This window comes from Vicia villosa, unplaced genomic scaffold (assembly GCF_029867415.1).
Source record: "Vicia villosa cultivar HV-30 ecotype Madison, WI unplaced genomic scaffold, Vvil1.0 ctg.000853F_1_1_2_unsc, whole genome shotgun sequence".
In the NCBI taxonomy this organism is placed as follows: domain Eukaryota; kingdom Viridiplantae; phylum Streptophyta; class Magnoliopsida; order Fabales; family Fabaceae; genus Vicia; species Vicia villosa.
This window is the reverse complement of record NW_026705382.1, coordinates 32440-50001: the sequence shown is the minus strand read 5'-3', so window position 1 is coordinate 50001 and position 17562 is coordinate 32440. Positions and strand designations below refer to the sequence as shown.

At 29.0% G+C, this 17562-nt stretch overlaps 1 protein-coding gene across 1 annotated transcript; it reads right to left on the bottom strand.

Annotated features, from left to right (window-relative positions):
- Positions 1-10113: 10113 nt before the first annotated feature.
- LOC131631648 (GLABROUS1 enhancer-binding protein-like) lies at positions 10114-11602 on the bottom strand. The gene has a single exon (XM_058902419.1). The coding sequence runs from the start codon at positions 11532-11534 to the stop codon at positions 10362-10364; it is 1173 nt and encodes a 390-aa protein (XP_058758402.1). The 5' UTR covers positions 11535-11602; the 3' UTR covers positions 10114-10361.
- Between the last annotated feature and the right edge of the window lie 5960 nt (positions 11603-17562).

Sequence of the window (17562 nt, the reverse complement as noted above, 5' to 3'; positions counted from 1 at the left end):
TTAAACTATAAAGAAATTAAAGAAAAACTAAAGCATTTAGAGAAAAAGAAAAATAACATGGGCCTAACCAAAGATGATAAAATGGAGGTGTATTTAGATGGTCCGTTGGCCCATTACTCTAAAATTAAATTCTAAAAAATCTAGTTAAATTCAAATAAATAGTAAAACTAAATAAATGATAAATTGAAACACTAATCCTAATTACTTAATGTCACGTAACAAACCTTTTAAATTAAAAACTAATAATTATAATAAATAACAATGAATTGTTAGTATGTGGTTATTGACTATTTCAAACCTCTAACACCACCCATTCCAAACATGACATGTGGCCGATGAAAAAAAACCAACATAATACCATTCTGCATCTGAAACAGAACAGCCAGAATTTATTCACTCTCTCATCTTCTTCTTTCAACCAAATGTTAAATTTCAAATTTCCAACTCCATATACCAAACAAAGAGAAAGCAACATAATCAAATAAACACAATCCATTTCTAAAATAGAATATTGATTGACAAAACAATATCTCAAAACGAGCAAGATGAGATCGCAAGCATTACCGGATTCGGAATTCTAGCGGCGGCTTGAAGCGGTGGAATCAACAACGGACGGTGGACGTTCGACGGTGGTTTGGACGGCAGCGGAACTCAATCGGAATGGAAGACGGACGACAGAGGTCGTCGGAGAGCGGTGGTTACGCGATTCCGTCAGATCTGCAGATTTGAACGATTATTGGCGGCAGATCCAGGATCTTACTGCGTCGAAGCGACAGGCCGTTTGGTGGTCAACGGATCTTGCTGTTCGTTCGACAGTGAGGGTCCGCCGTGGTAGAGTCTTCAACGGCGACTTCAGATTCGAATCCACTTCTATTTTCCTGTCAGAGTATAAATTCAAAACAATAAACAATTTGTTAGATTTTGTGATGAGGAATCATATTGGTGAACTTTTGAATTGAAATTATGAAGGTTAGAAATATTGGTAGTGTGATGTGAGTTTTGTTTGGATTTTGTTGTGATAAAGAGATGGTGATGACGTCGACGGTATGCTGCGCATGAGTTGCTGGTTTGCCGGCGGTATCGGTTGCTTCGCCTTTTTTAGAATTTCCGTCTTCCTTTTTTGGGATCCTTGAACATGCTTCTCTTTTCTTTTCACCAATTGTGCTATGTCACTTTTTTTTGAAATAAAATAACATCGCCAAATATATGAGGGCAAATTTTGGGGTATGACACTTCCCTCTGACAGATGTTGTTTTGACTGGGCCAAACAGATCAATGTGCAAGAGTTCTAACGGCCTTGAGGAAGAAACAACATTCTTAGACTTGAATGCAGGTTTGGAGAACTTGCCCTTCTGACATGCTTCACAAAGAGCATCTGATTTGTATTTCAGATTAGGGAGTCCTCTGACCAGATTTAGTTTGTTAATCTGAGAAATCTTTCTCGAACTAGCATGTCCTAATCTTCTGTGCCAGACCCATTTCTCTTCAGAAACAGACATAAGGCAAGTCACCTTCTGCTTCTCAAGATCTGAAAGATCAATCTTATAAATGTTGTTCTTTCTCTTGCCTGTAAATAGGATTGAGCCATCCTTCTGGCTTACAGCCTTGCAAGACTTCTGATTGAAGATCATATCATAACCATTGTCACTTAATTGACTTATGGACAATAAGTTATGCGTTAATCCTTCTACAAGAAGTACATTAGTTATGGAAGGAGAGTTACCAAGACTTATGGTTCCAGAGCCAATGATTTTGCCCTTCTGATCTCCTCCAAACTTGACTTCTCCACCTGGTTTAAGCACCAGGTCTTTGAATGTAGACCTTCTTCCCGTCATGTGTCGCGAGCACCCAGAGTCCAGGTACCATGACATTTTGCTTTTTGTCCTCTTTGCAGCCAAGGATATCTGCAACAGAAATTATCTTCTCCTTAGGTACCCACAATTTCTTGGGTCCTTTCTTGTTAGTTCTCCTCAAGTTCTGATTGAACTTGGGTTTAGCATAATATTTAACAGGAGGAACAGCATGATATTCTTTAGGTTTGTCAGCATGATATTTCTTAGGATGTGTCACATGCTTCTTGGTGTGAACAGTGTTAAAGCTCTGTGCATGTGAAGTGAGCCTAATATCATGTGCATGGCCATATTTGAACTGATCATACAATGGCTTGTATGTGATCTTCAGATCATCAACAGGTTCAAATTTATGTGAGGTATCACCCTCATAGCCAAAACCAAACCTTCTGTTTCCAGAAACACCATATATCATAGAAGCAAGATGACTTCTGCCAATACTTCTAGATAAGAACTTTCTGAAGCTCGAGTCATATTCTTTCAGAATATGATTGAGACTTGGAATGGATTTTTATATTTCAGAAGGAGATCCACTATCTTTGGATAGATTTAAAACTTTTTCCTTCAGTTCAGAATTTTCCACTTCCAGCTTCTTAGTTTCAAATTCAAACTGCTTCTTCAGCTTTTTGTATTTGATACTAAGATGAGCCTTGAGTTCCAGAAGTTGTGTTAAACTGGAAACTAACTCTTCTCTAGATAGTTCAGAAAATACCTCTTCAGAATCTGATTCTGATGTAGATTCTGATCCATCATCTTCTGTAGCCATCAGCGCGAAGTTGGCTTGCTCTCCTTCAGAGTCTGATTCTGATTCTGATTCAGAATCATCCCATGTTGCCATAAGACCTTTCTTCTTATGAAACTTCTTCTTGGGATTCTCCTTCTGAAGTTTTGGACACTCGTTCTTGTAGTGTCCAGGCTCATTGCACTCATAGCAGACAGCCTTATTCTTGTCAAATCTTCTTTCACCAGAAGATTCTCCTCGTTCAAATCTCTTTGAACTTCTGAAGCCTTTGAACTTCCTTTGCTTGCTTTTCCAAAGTTGGTTTACCCTTCTGGAGATCATGGACAGTTCAACTTCTTCTTCAGATTCTGATTCTTCAGGATCTTCTTCTTTGGCCTGAAAAGTGTTAGTGCATTTTTTAAAATTAGATTTTAATGCAATAGACTTACCTTTCTTTTGAGGCTCGTTTGCATCCAGCTCTATTTCATGGCTTCTCAAGGCGCTGATAAGCTCTTCCAAAGAAACTTCATTCAAATTCTTGGCAATCTTGAATGCAGTCACCATTGGACCCCATCTTCTGGGTAAGCTTCTGATGATCTTCTTTACATGATCAGCCTTGGTGTAGCCTTTATCCAGAACTCTTAATCCAGCAGTTAGCGTTTGAAATCTTGAGAACATCTTCTCAATGTTTTCACCATCCTCCATCTTGAAGGCTTCATATCTTTGGATTAGAGCAAGAGCTTTAGTCTCTTTGACTTGAGCATTTCCCTCATGGGTCATTTTCAATGACTCATATATATCATAGGCCGTTTCCCTGTTAGATATCTTCTCATACTCAGCATGAGAGATAGCATTCAACAAAACAGTCCTACATTTATGATGATTCTTGAAAAGCTTCTTCTGATCATCATCCATTTCTTGCCTTGTAAGCCTTACGCCACTAGCTTTCACTAGATGTTTGTAACCATCCATCAGAAGATCCCATAGTTCACCATCTAAACCAAGAAAGTAACTTTCCAGTTTATCTTTCCAGTATTCAAAGTTTTCACCATCAAATACTGGTGGTCTAGTATAACCATTGTTTCCATTATATTGCTCAGCAGAGCCAGATGTAGATGCAGGTGGATTTGTTGGAATTTCACCAGCCATCTTTTACTGAAGCATTTTTCTCTTCCTGAATATTTTCTAAACACGGTTAAGTGCTTGCACCTTAGAACCGGCGCTCTGATGCCAATTGAAGGATAGAAAAACACTTAAAAAGGGGGGGTTTGAATAAGTGTAGTCTAAAAACTTGAACGATAAAAACAAATTGCACAGTTATTTTTATCCTGGTTCGTTGTTAACTAAACTACTTCAGTCCACCCCCTTGGAGTGATTTACCTCACCTGAGGATTTAATCCACTAATCGCAACAGATTACAATGGTTTTCCACTTAGCCCACGACTAAGTCTTCTAGAGTATCCTGATGACAACCTGATCACTCTAGGAACAAATGCTTAGACACAAGCTAAGACTTTCTAGAGTATCCTGACCACCACGTGATCACTCTAGTTACAACTGCTTAGACACAGGCTAAGACTTCCTAGAGTATCCTGATCACACTTGATCACTCTAGTTACTTACAAATTAATGTAATCAATTCTAAGAGTATTACAATGCTTCTGAAAAGCTATAATCACAACAGTGATATTTCTCTTAAAGTTTAAGCTTAATCTCACTAATATATTACAACAGCAATGTAGTGAGCTTTGATGAAGATGAAGTTTGTGAGCTTTGATTTGAACAGTGTTTCAGCAAGTTAGTATTCACAGATTCGGTAAGAATTTGTAACCTTGCTTCTCATCAGAACTTCATATTTATAGGCACTTTGAGAAGATGACCGTTGGGAGCATTTAATGCTTTGCGTATTCCGTACAGCATTGCATTTAATGTTTCACTCTTTTGTCAACTACCTCGAGCCTTGTTTACGCTGTGTCTACTGACGTTGCCTTTAATAGCTTCTAACGTTTCTTTTGTCAGTCAGCGTAGCCTGCCATCTTGTACTTGCTTCTGATCTGATGTTTGTGTATACAACGTTTGAATATCATCAGAGTCAAACAGCTTGGTGCACAGCATCTTCTTGTCTTCTGACCTTGAAGTGCTTCTGAGCGTGATACCATGAGGACTTCAGTGCTTCTGCTTCTGAACTCAAGTTCTTCTGATGCTTCCATAGACCCATGTTCTGATTCTGCTTTGACCATCTTCTGATGTCTTGCCAGACCATGTTCTGATGTTGCATGTTGAACCTTCTGAATCAAAGCTTCTGAGCGCTGATTTGTGCATACTCTTTATATATTTCCTGAAAGGGAAATTGCAATGTATTAGAGTACCACATTATCTCACACAAAATTCATATCCTTGTTATCATCAAAACTAAGAATATTGATCAGAACAAATCTTGTTCTAACAATATTAAATCAAGATGTATCGCATATGTCACTTTTTACTATCACAATACATGTTTTTGTAAAAGTGATTTATATTTTTACATCAACATAAACTATACCATTGAATTCAATTATAATATTGTAGCATTAGATTTTTTATACAAAAATTTAATATTGATCCAAATATTTTTGTAAATGATACCTAAATAAAAATAATATTTGTATTATTAATTACGAAAAATGTTATTTATGATCCAAATATTTTTTATTTAAAAATGGTATACAGGAAAAAATCTATTATTGTTGTAAAAAATTATATACGAAATTTACTATTGATCCAAATATTTTTGTAAATGATACCTAAACAAAAATGAAGCCTGTATACAGGAAAAAAATTTATTATTGACCTAAATATTTTTATATACGATAAATGGTATTTATGATCAAATATTTTTGATCAAAAAATGGTATACAGGAAAAAATATATTATTGATCTAAATATTTTAATATACGGAAATTTAATATTTAATCAAATATTTTTGTAAATGATACCTAAGCAAAAATAATATTAGTATACGGAAAAAAATCTTTTATTTACGAAAAATGGTATTTATGACCCCAAATATTTTTTATTCAAAAATGGTATACGGGAAAATTTTATTATTGATCTAAATATTTTTATATACGAAATTTAATATGGAACACTTTGTTTGAAAATATTTGTGAAATAAAGGTTGTGATTTTTTATGAAAGAGGTGAGTTTTTGGAATGTGAAATATATGGTATTTATAGGTGACTCTACACCCTTTAGAAAGGTTGTATTTTGATGGAACAATGCAATAGTTTAAGGTTTGAAAGATAAATTCGTTTGGGACAGATTTAAATGAAAAAGAGCCACTGGTTCAGATGTAACCGGTTACCTGAAGGATGTAACCGGTTACATGGTTACATTATGCCCAAAAAATTCAAAATCACGAGCATGTAACCGGTTACCTAAATGATGTAACCAGTTACATCATGTTAAAAAAGACCAATAACAAAGAGGAAAAGTTACTGCCAGCAATGTAACTGGTTACATGGTTTAGGTAACCAGTTACATCATACAAAAGATGCTAAAAACATGATTTTTAAAGGCTAAGAGTTTATAGTATGCATTTGTATGAGACTTTGATAATGCATTTGAATGAAGGTGTATCTTTTGAGTACTAAAACATATCAATGTAAAAGAATTTTAATTTATACCAATATTTGAACATCAATCAAACCAAGACTTTAATCTTCATGAAAGTTGCAAGCTTTGATTTCTTATCCATTTGTCTTTGCTCATCCTTTTTGAAATATGTTGTCTTCATCAAAACTAAGTCTTCAAGTAATTTTGGAGAAGCTTGAAAATACATATATAGCAAAGGTTTTAGCAAACAAACTTAGAAAGACAGAGTACTGATGGTATCCTAATAGCAAACAAAATTCTTAGATTGTTCAATGTGGACTTCGAAAAGGCCTACGGCACAGTGGATTGAAAGTTCTTAGATTGTGTAATGTCTAAGATGAGATTTCACGAAAAATGGAGGAAATGAATCTCAGAATGTGTAAAGTCGACATCAGTGTAGATGTTGGTGAATGGCGGCCCAACTAAGGAGTTCAATATGGGAAGAGGTCTATGACAAGGGGACTCATTATCCCCCTTCCTTTTCCTACTTATGGCAGAAGGATTCAACACTCTCATAAAAAGATCAGTTGAGTTGAGTAAATTCTCTGGATTCAAATTTGATATAGGAAAAGAAAATTTCTTGCATCGGCAATATGCAGGTGATACATTAATAATAGACAAAAATTTACTTCAAATAATTTCGAGATTAAAAGTCAAATTTTAGAAGAGTTGCATCATTTGTATAAAGATCTCGCATCGCTGAATTCAAGAAGCATACAATATCTTAAATTATAAAGTGGAAACAACACCTTTCAATTATCTTAGAATTCCAATAGGAACAAATCCAAGATAAAGAAAGATTTGACAAACAATGATTAAAATGGTAAGTAGACTTTCCAAATGGAAACGTAAACATCATTTTGTCGGTGGCTGAGTCGTAATGATAAAATCAATCATATCAACTATTCCAATTGATTCCTTAGGATGGAAAGTGGACAAGAGAAAATTAATTGGTAAAGTAAGATAGGATTTGTAAACTTATAGACGAAGGAAACTAGTAAATCACCCGTGCTGCCGCACGGGTATATTTATTTGATATTATATATATAATTTGTTTTGATATTTATTATATTAAATGATAAATACAATTGTATAAAGAATAATGATATTATGCATTTGCATAGGTTATAATAATTTTGTATGGTGGTTTTATACTCAAATGCATATTAAATATTTATAAAAAAAAGTTGCGTGAATTTAACTAATCGTGTCCCGTTACAAATTTATATGTTATAATATATATTTTATTTAAATAAACATTTAGATATTTTATTGACAGTGCCCCGTGAAAAAATAAAAAATTTGACATTTGAAAATAAGAATTTTGTGTCTCAAATAAAAACAATTGCTAAATAAAATATGTATTTTGCTTATGGTTTTCAGTGAGAAAATAGAAATATTGATATTTGAAAATAATTTTTTAATAATTATGAATAATTTTGACATTTGAAAATAATATTTTTAATAATTATGTTAATTCAATTTAGTAATTAATTTATGTTTAAAAAATAAAAAAGAAAAGAGAAAATTTAGAGAGAGAAAATTAAATGATGGTGGACTTCTTTTTTAATAGCTTGATAGTTGATTTGTTTAGATATTTAGAATATTGAATGATAAATATAATTATATAAAAAATTAGATATTCATGAATTTGTACAGGTTAAAATAATTTTGTATAGTTAATTTGTATTCAAATGCATATTGAAAGCAATTTTTATCAAAAACAAATTTGCGTGAATGTAACTAATCGTATCCCGTTACAAATTTATTTAATACGATATAGATTAGATTTAAATATACATGTAAATTTGAAATGAGTTATTTAATTATAAAATGAATAATAATAATAATAATAATAATTTAATTTGAATATTTGAAAATAAGAATTTCGTATCTCAAATAAAGACAATTATTAATTAAAATAAAATGGTTATTTTATTGATAGTGCCCCGTGAGAAAAATAGAAAATTTTGACATTTGAAAATAAGAATTTTGTGTCTCAAATAAGTATAATCTTAATTAAAATAAAATAGGTATTTTGTTCATAGTGATCCGTGGGAAAAATAAAAATTTTAACATGTAAAAATATTTTTTTTTTAAATTATGAATAATTTTGACATTTGAAAATAATTTTTTTAATAATTATATTAATTCAATTTATTAAAATTTTGAGAGAAAAAATTAAAATGAAAGTGAAAATATTGGAGAGAAAATTGTAAGAGAGAGAGAGAAAAGTAAATAGAAATGAAATGAAAAATAAATGTGGAGAGAGAAGTGAGATAGAATAAAAGTAATATTATAAGAGGATGAAATTTGAAGGAGAGAGAATGAATGGAAGATAGGTGGCAAAAGTGGGTTGAGTGTGGGGTGAATAAAATGAGTTGATTATGAAATGACAAAAATAACCTTTTAGCTTTGAAAATTATTTTAAAAAAAAGGGCATAATTGGTAGTGTGGTGGACTTTAATTTTAATTGCTTGATAGTAGACTAGGGTATAAACAATTTGAGAGTTTTTAACAATACTCTTTAGGGCTAATGGATTTGGAAAATTAGATACGAGATCTTGGTCATCGGATCTATGATAATGATGATATAAATTATACAAATTAATTATGGTAGGTAGGTTCGAATACAAGAACTCATGGGTAAAATTTTGAAAACTTGTTGTTCGAACCAATTAACATCGAATTTCATTAGATTGGTTATTTTTTTGCCCGAACTAAAAAAATATCCAACCCAAATACCCTGATTTGAATTGGATTCCGGCTCGAATTTACACGAACCAACTAACATCCCTATAAGGCATTAACTTGTAGATATGGAGAAAATCCTGGCAGTTTGAATGTAGACCATGGACTTACTTCGTTGTGATTGAGAGATATCTATATCGTAGACTTATGTCCCGTAGAATATGCAAAAGATTATTCATAAAGTTAACAGTTGATGGTTAAGCATAAAGTGATACCATAGTATGGAGAACTCTTCATAATAGGTTTGCATTTCCATAGTATGGAGAACTCTTCATAATAGGTTTGCAACTAAATTTAGTTGGTGGTGCTGAGTAAGAAGTGTTTATCTTGTGGTCTTGGTGGTGCTGAGCAAGAAGATTAATTAAGAGTTGATTTTTATAAGGATTGATGGTTTTTAGTCTGAATTTTGCTGATTTGGCATTGGCAGATCAAGCTCTCAAGTGTTACTTGTTGCACTTGCTATAATGAATTGGTTGTTGTAATCGAATTTTTCATTTTCACACCAATTTAGATGTGCTGCGGATGGCTCCTAAGTTTGCTGCATTCGTTTATTGATCTATCAACACTTTCTATACGTTTGAAAATAGGACCGGGTGAAATAAGATTGATACAATGATTCTTAACATTATCCAGGTGGGAAAAATTTAAAATACACTTGAATATACAACTCAAAGACACAAGATAAAAATAAGTACAAGAACAAGATACTACTGAAGTCACCCATTAATAGTAGCACTAGCAAACACTGTTTGATTCTCATATCATGCCTCTAGAACCCAGATGGGAATAGCTCGATGTTTTAATAGTGCTAAACCAACTATAAATCGATATAATAAGCACACACAAAAACACTATAAATCTAAATACGAACTCAACACATAAAGCAAAGTTTAGCTGCCATAACAAAAAAGGCTTCACCTCTTGTTCAAACAAACACTCACACTGAAGGTATTCTACACATGAAGTGCAAATCTGAAATTCATTTCAGGAACTTCCAATCTGTTTAAGCCAGAGACTAAGCTCTATCAAACCACATGTACAAACATGTTGGCATAACATTACAACCATAAAAATTACATAATATCTTTGCATGTTGAGCAATCACAATATTCAAAATTTATAAACCATAACAATTTCATATAAACAATAATCAAAGGATCAAACAACCACAATAATTTCATAAGAAAAAGTCATAATACATTCATCATTCATCTGCAGTTGTCAAACCAAATGATCATAAGATAACCACAAAATCACTGCATAAATAAAAAAGAGAACATATCCAAAACATGTACCATATTAGCAACAAAATTAACCCTAAGATAACCCTAATTAATTGTTCAGAACCTTTACCGGATTAGCCACAAAATTAACCTCAAGACAACCCTAACTGATAGACTTCTTCAACGCGTCTTCTTCAACGCGTCCAATGCTATCCTAGCCTGATCCGTAACCAGTTGCCCCCGGGTCACAAACAGTTCCATCTCCGCAATTTGAACCTTTCTCCATCCCTCGTTAAACTCATCAACCATGGACTCCTCCAACAATCCTATTCCCCTTTCCATAGCATTCACGTTCAACAAGGATAACCCCGCAGCTTCATCAAATCTACGCATTTCACTCAAAGCCAAGCTTCTATCAACACCACCCTCATCTTTTCGAGCACCATTCTTGACAACTTTTTCTTTCTTAGCAGAACCATTGTTTCTCACCGGAGCTTCCCCTTCATTGCCTACGTTATTATTGCCTTCAGTATTGCCCCAAACCTTTTTGGAAAGTTCAAAAGCTTTCTTATCATGCTCTTTAGTGAAACTACCACCGTCTTTGAACTTCATCTTCAAACCACGGACCTTCCGCTTCAGCTGTTCGGTAGTCGCATCCCTGTGAATAGATTTCTTCACAAAACTATGAAATCCGACCAGGTCCTTCATCGGATCCTTTCCAGTTTTGGAAATGAAGTCAGCAAGACCTTTCAGAATGGCAATCTCGTCTCCTTCAGTGAAGACTCTCTGATTCATCTTCTTTGAGTCTTCCCCGGTCATTTTCACGTCACCGTCTCCATCCGCCTCGTTTTCAGAACCACCGCCGGTGGCGGTTGTTTTCTTCTTAGCAGATTTGGAACCGTTTTCGTTTGCACGCTTTGTTCCAGATCTGGCCGGTACAGGAGTAGATTGGGCTTGGGTTTTCATGGGCTTTGATGCGAGAGGCTTGACTTTGGCGTTAGGTGGAGTAGGTTCTTGTTCACTATCAGATTCGGATCCGGATTCTGATCCGGATTCGGCACCAGATTCCAATTTGGAGCCGGAGTCGGGTTTAGGGTTTGAGATTGGGGTAGAAGGTGGAGGATTTTTGGAAGGAGGTTGAACTTGTTCTTCTTCGGATGAAGAACCTTCATCTTCATCTTCATCATCTTCTTCATTCTGATCAGTTTCTTCTCCTGCTTCTTCTGAATCTTCTTCATCGACTACATCATCTTCTGGCTTTTTGGAGGAAGGTGGTTGGTCTTCATCGGAGGAAGAGGAGGCGGTGGGTGGATCGTCGAGCGGAGTGATGCGGAGTCGCTTTGGTGGTGCCATGGAGATTTGAGATTAGGGTTTTGGGTTTGGATTGAAGATGGCAGAGTGAAGTGATGAAAAGGAATAGGTTCTCGATATTTAAGGAAGGCGCGTGGAGAATAGTGTCGATTAAAATACTCTTTGATGTAAATTTTATTGGTTGTTATTTGATTGGATGAATTAGTAAAATAATATTATACTAGAAGTTAGTAGTTAGACCCGTGCGCGGCACGGGTTAACTATTTTCTAAGTAAGTAAAACAAATATAGATTAATTGTTTAGAAATTTCACTTATAGTTTATAAATATATTGATATAAATAATTTTGATATAAGTTGTTTTTGTAATTTAAAATATAAATTAATTATTTTAATCTTTTATAATATTATTTAACAGTTTAAAATAAATTTAGATAAAAATATCAAATACAAAAATATTATTTATTTATAACATCAAATTAATAATTAAAGTAGAAAATAAGTATAAATGTGAAATTAAAATAGAAAAATAATTTTTTTTTATAAATGGTAGAAGATAAATAAATTTAATTATAAAGCTATATAAATCAAAGAGCCGAGGAGATAAATACTTCAATCCATCTTTTAAATTCCTATCTTATATTATTCAAGTTCTTCAATAATTTTTTAACAAAAAAAAAATTAATTAAAACTTCTATATTTAAAAGTGAAAAATACTTCTTTAGTTTTTAAAATATAAAATTGTCACATAAAATTCTTTTGTAACGGTTGTGTTTTGAAATAAAATTCTTTAATATCAAAAGTTATTTCAATTTACTACAAATCCAAAATTACCTAAAAATGAAATACATTAATAGTACATTTATTATAATTAATTAAATTTAAAGATTAAAAAAATTATAAAAGAAGATAGAAAATTAATTAAGGAAAATCCAGGTATAATTTTAAAAATATTATTAATTAAACAAAAATGATTCATTTAATAATAATTGGTAATTTTGATTGATTTAATATTTTATAGATTTAATGGCATGATTAATTATAATGATCAAATTTTTAATAAATTTAAAAATTAGTCAAAAAAATGTTAACTTAGAATTTGACATTCTAATATTATATGAAGTGTTTATAATAATAATACTAATAATAAGAGGAGGGATGTATTTAATTATAATAATAATTAAATATATGTTTTACTTAATAAAATTATATTATGTCATTCACTAAAACAAAAAGAAAAAGTTATATATTATCGTCAAACTACATTAAACTACATTAGCCTTTAAAATTATTTACACTCACAATTATTAATAAATGATTCTTATGATATTTGAAAATAAAATAATTAAATGATAATGAAATATATCAAATTAATTGATTGATCGTTATTAAGTATAGTAAAAGAAAAGAAATTGTCCAAATTTTACCATATCAAATTTTATTGTAACAAATTTGTGAACTAATCAAATACTTTTAGAATAATTATTAACTTTCTATTTTTAAAAATACAAATTTTGTTGATAAACATATATTTTAATATAATTTATTACATTTTAATGGTGTTTATAATTATAGTTAAAAAATTATATATTTTTTAAAAAAATATCACAAATAAATATAGTCCATAGACACAAATTGTTATATATTATGTTATACATATGAAATTTACACACTAAACTTTATGCATATATAAAAAGGATTTTTCTAACCTATGCAACCTTGCATAGGATAAGAGATAATTAATACACCACTTTTTTATATATAAATTAACATATTTATATTTATTTATGTTCATCCATTAATTGGGTAGGAGAGAGAAAATATAAAATATTACTTTTCAACAGAAAAATAATTAATATAAAAATTTATATGGAAAGAAATAGTGTATTAATTGCCCTTATTCTATGCAATGTTATATAGATTAGAAAGAATTTTATAATTCGAATGTAATATCATAGTCAATATTTGTTTATATTTTCTTTTGACTTTATTGCTCTCTGGTTCTTAGGAAAAACAGCTCTATGAATTTATAGTTTACGAACTGACGTACCTTTTTGATGGATTATCATGATGCTTTATGGTTTAATATGTATCATAATCATTATGAAGTAAGTAATGTTTTTTTATTTGAGTAATTGACTTAAAATTGAAATTAATTTTCATTATTCATTGAAAATAAAATTTATTTATAATATTGAAAATGATATTAATTGTATAATCATACAATATAATAAACCAAAATGAGTATTTTGGCAAGTTTGTCATTTGTCACAATATTAGAGTCCTTAGTATTTTTAAAAATACTATTAATAGAAATATTACTATATTTATATTTATATTTAACTAACTATTTAATTAACATGTTATTGAAATCCCTTGAAAATAGGGCAACTTTTCAATTACCAGCGTAATTACCAACGTGACATGCATAAATGAAATTGCAGTGGAAAATGTAAAGACGACAAACACTTACCAATGCAAATAATAAAAATCCTTCACTATAATTATCAAAACCCTTCACTATAAATATCAAGCAATATGCAATGGATATGCAAAAATCAAAACGTTTCAAAACCCTTCTCTTTTTTCTGACAACATTTTTTATTTATTTAATTGACAATTAAAATAAAAATAAAAAACAATATATAGTATGATCAAGAAAATGGACGGTCAATTTTATCCTTAGGTTTTATATTTTTCTTTTTTTGGTAGATCTTTTCTATTTCTATTTTTTAAATATAGGAAATTAAAAAGTTTTTTATTATAAATCGAATATTTATCTAACGAAGAGAGAATTTTTTTATTAGACTTTTGCATATAAATAGTTTTCAATGTACACTTGACTACAATTACATCCTACAAAATAATTTGACCACAGTTATTTGAAATATTAATACATACATGTTTTTAAGTACTTTTATTGCAAAATTTATGAAAAATATTCATTCTAATTATAAATATTTTTTTAAGAAATTAAATGTATGTATTACTATTAATCTTATAATTTATTAAAATATTACTTTACATATATCTCTTCAAATTTTTGAAAATATTACTACTAATACTATTTAAAACAACATTAATTAAAAAAACTATAATCAAATGAATACACTCAATTTAAATAATTGTATTGGTTCAACTAATTTGATACCAGTTTCAATTTACTACTACTCATTCCATTAAATTTATATAATTGATATTAATATCAATTTAAATGGTTATGTTAAAATTATTTAATTATATATAAAATTATACAATTAATATCATTTTCAATATTATAAATAAATTTTATTTTCAATGAATAATGAAAATTAATTTCAATTTTAAGTCAATTACTCAGATAAAAAAACATTACTTACTTCATAATGATTATGATACATATTAAACCATAAAGCATCATGATAATCCATCAAAAAGGTACGTTATTTCGTAAACTATGAATTCATAGAGCTGTTTTTCCTAAAAACCAGAGAGCAATAAAGTCAAAAAAAAATATAAACAAATATTGACTATGATATTACATTCGAATTATAAAATTCTTTCTAACCTATGTAATATTGCATAGAATAAGGGCAATTAATACACTATTTCTTTTCATATAAATTTTCATATTAATTATTTTTCTGTTGAAAAGTAATCTTTTATATTTTCTCTCTTCTACCCAATTAATGGATGAACATAAATAAATATAAATATGGTAATTTATATATAAAAAAATGGTGTATTAATTGTCTCTTATCCTATGCAAGGTTGCATAGGTTAGAAAAACCCTTTTTATATATATATGCATAAAGTTTAGTGTGCATGAAAAGTAAATTTCATACGTATAACATAATATATAACAATTTGTGTCTATGGACTATATTTATTTGTGATATTTTTTAAAAAAATATATAATTTTTTAACTATAATTATAAACACCATTAAAATGTAATAAATTATATTAAAATATATGTTTATCAACAAAATTTGTATTTTTTAAAATAGAATGTTAATAATTATTCTAAAAATATTTGATTAGTTCACAAATTTGTTACAATAAAATTTGATATGGTAAAATTTGGACAATTTCTTTTCTTTTACTATACTTAATAACGATCAATCAATTAATTTGATATATTTCATTATCATTTAATTTTTTTATTTTCAAATATCATAAGAATCATTTATTAATAATTGTGAGTGTAAATAATTTTAAAGGCTAATGTAGTTTAATGTAGTTTGACGATAATATATAACTTTTTCTTTTTGTTTTAGTGAATGACATAATATAAATTTATTACGTAAAACATATATTTAATTATTATTATAATTAAATACATCCCTCCTCTTATTATTAGTATTATTATTATAAACACTTCATATAATATTAGAATGTCGAATTCTAAGTTAATATTTTTTTGACTAATTTTTAAATTTATTAACAATTTGAACATTATAATTAATCATGTCATTAAATCTATAAAATATTAAATCAATCAAAACTACCAATTAATATTAAATGAATCAATTTTATTTAATTAATAATATTTTCAAAATTATACCTGGATTTTCCTTAATTAATTTTCTATCTTCTTTTATAATTTTTTTAATCTTTAAATTTAATTAATTATAATAAATGTACTATTAATGTATTTCATTTTTAGGTAATTTTAGATTTGTAGTAAATTGAAATAACTTTTGATATTAAAGAATTTTATTTCAAAACACAACCGTTACAAAAGAATTTTATGTGACAATTTTATATTTTAAAAACTAAAGAAGTATTTTTCACTTTTAAATATAGAAGTTTTAATTAATTTTTTTTGTTAAAAAATTATTGAAGAACTGGAATAATATAAGATAGGAATTTAAAAGATGGATTGAAGTATTTATCTCCTTGGCTCTTTGATTTATATAGCTTTATAATTAAATTTATTTATCTTCTACCATTTATAAAAAAAATTATTTTTCTATTTTAATTTCACATTTATACTTATTTTCTACTTTAATTATTAATTTGATGTTATAAATAAATGATATTTTTGTATTTGATATTTTTATCCAAATTTATAATATTATAAAAGATCAAAATAATTAATTTATATTTTAAATTACAAAAACAACTTATATCAAAATTATTTATATCAATATATTTATAAACTATAAGTGAAATTTCTAAACAATTAATCTATATTTGTTTTACTTAGAAAATAGTTAACCCGTGCCTCGCACGGGTCTAACTACTAGTTTTATATATAATTAAATAATTTTAACATAACCATTTAAATTGATATTAATATTAATTATATAAATTTAATGGAATGAGTAGTAGTAAATTGAAACTGGTATCAAATTAGTTGGACCAGTACAATTATTTAAATTGAGTGTATTCATTTGATTATAATTTTTTTAATTAATGTTGTTTTAAATAGTATTAGTAGTAATATTTTCAAAAATTTGAAGAGATATATGTAAAGTAATATTTTAATAAATTATAAGATTAATAGTAATACATACATTAATTTCTTAAAAAAATATTTATAATTATAATGAATATTTTTCATAAATTTTGCAATAAAAGTACTTAAAAACATGTATGTATTAATATTTCAAATAAGGATTAATAGTAATTCACCCCTGTAATGTTAGCGAATTTTTCTTTTTTTCCCCTCCCTGCCTTTTGGCAACGGTTTTTTCAAAAAAATCGTTGCCAAAACCTACCATTGGCAACAGTAGGGGTAAACCGAAACACGCTCATATTACAGGGGTGTAAACTACTATTAACCCTTCAAATAACTGTGGTCAAATTATTTTGTAGGATGTAATTGTAGTCAAGTGTACATTGAAAACAATTTATATGCAAAAAGTCTAATAAAAAAAATTCTCTCTTCATTAGAATAATATTCGATTCATAATAAAAAACTTTTTAATTTCCTATATTTAAAAAATAGAAATAGAAAAGGTCTACCAAAAAAAGAAAAATATAAAACCTAAGGATAAAATTGACCGTCCCTTTTCTTGATCATACCATATATTGTTTTTTATTTTTATTTTAATTGTCAATTAAATAAATAAAAAATGTTGTCAGAA

What these genes read in the sequence shown, in the direction of transcription:
- LOC131631648 (XM_058902419.1), bottom strand. Translation starts at nt 11,534, where the DNA reads ATGGCACCACCAAAGCGACTCCGCATCACTCCGCTCGACGATCCACCC.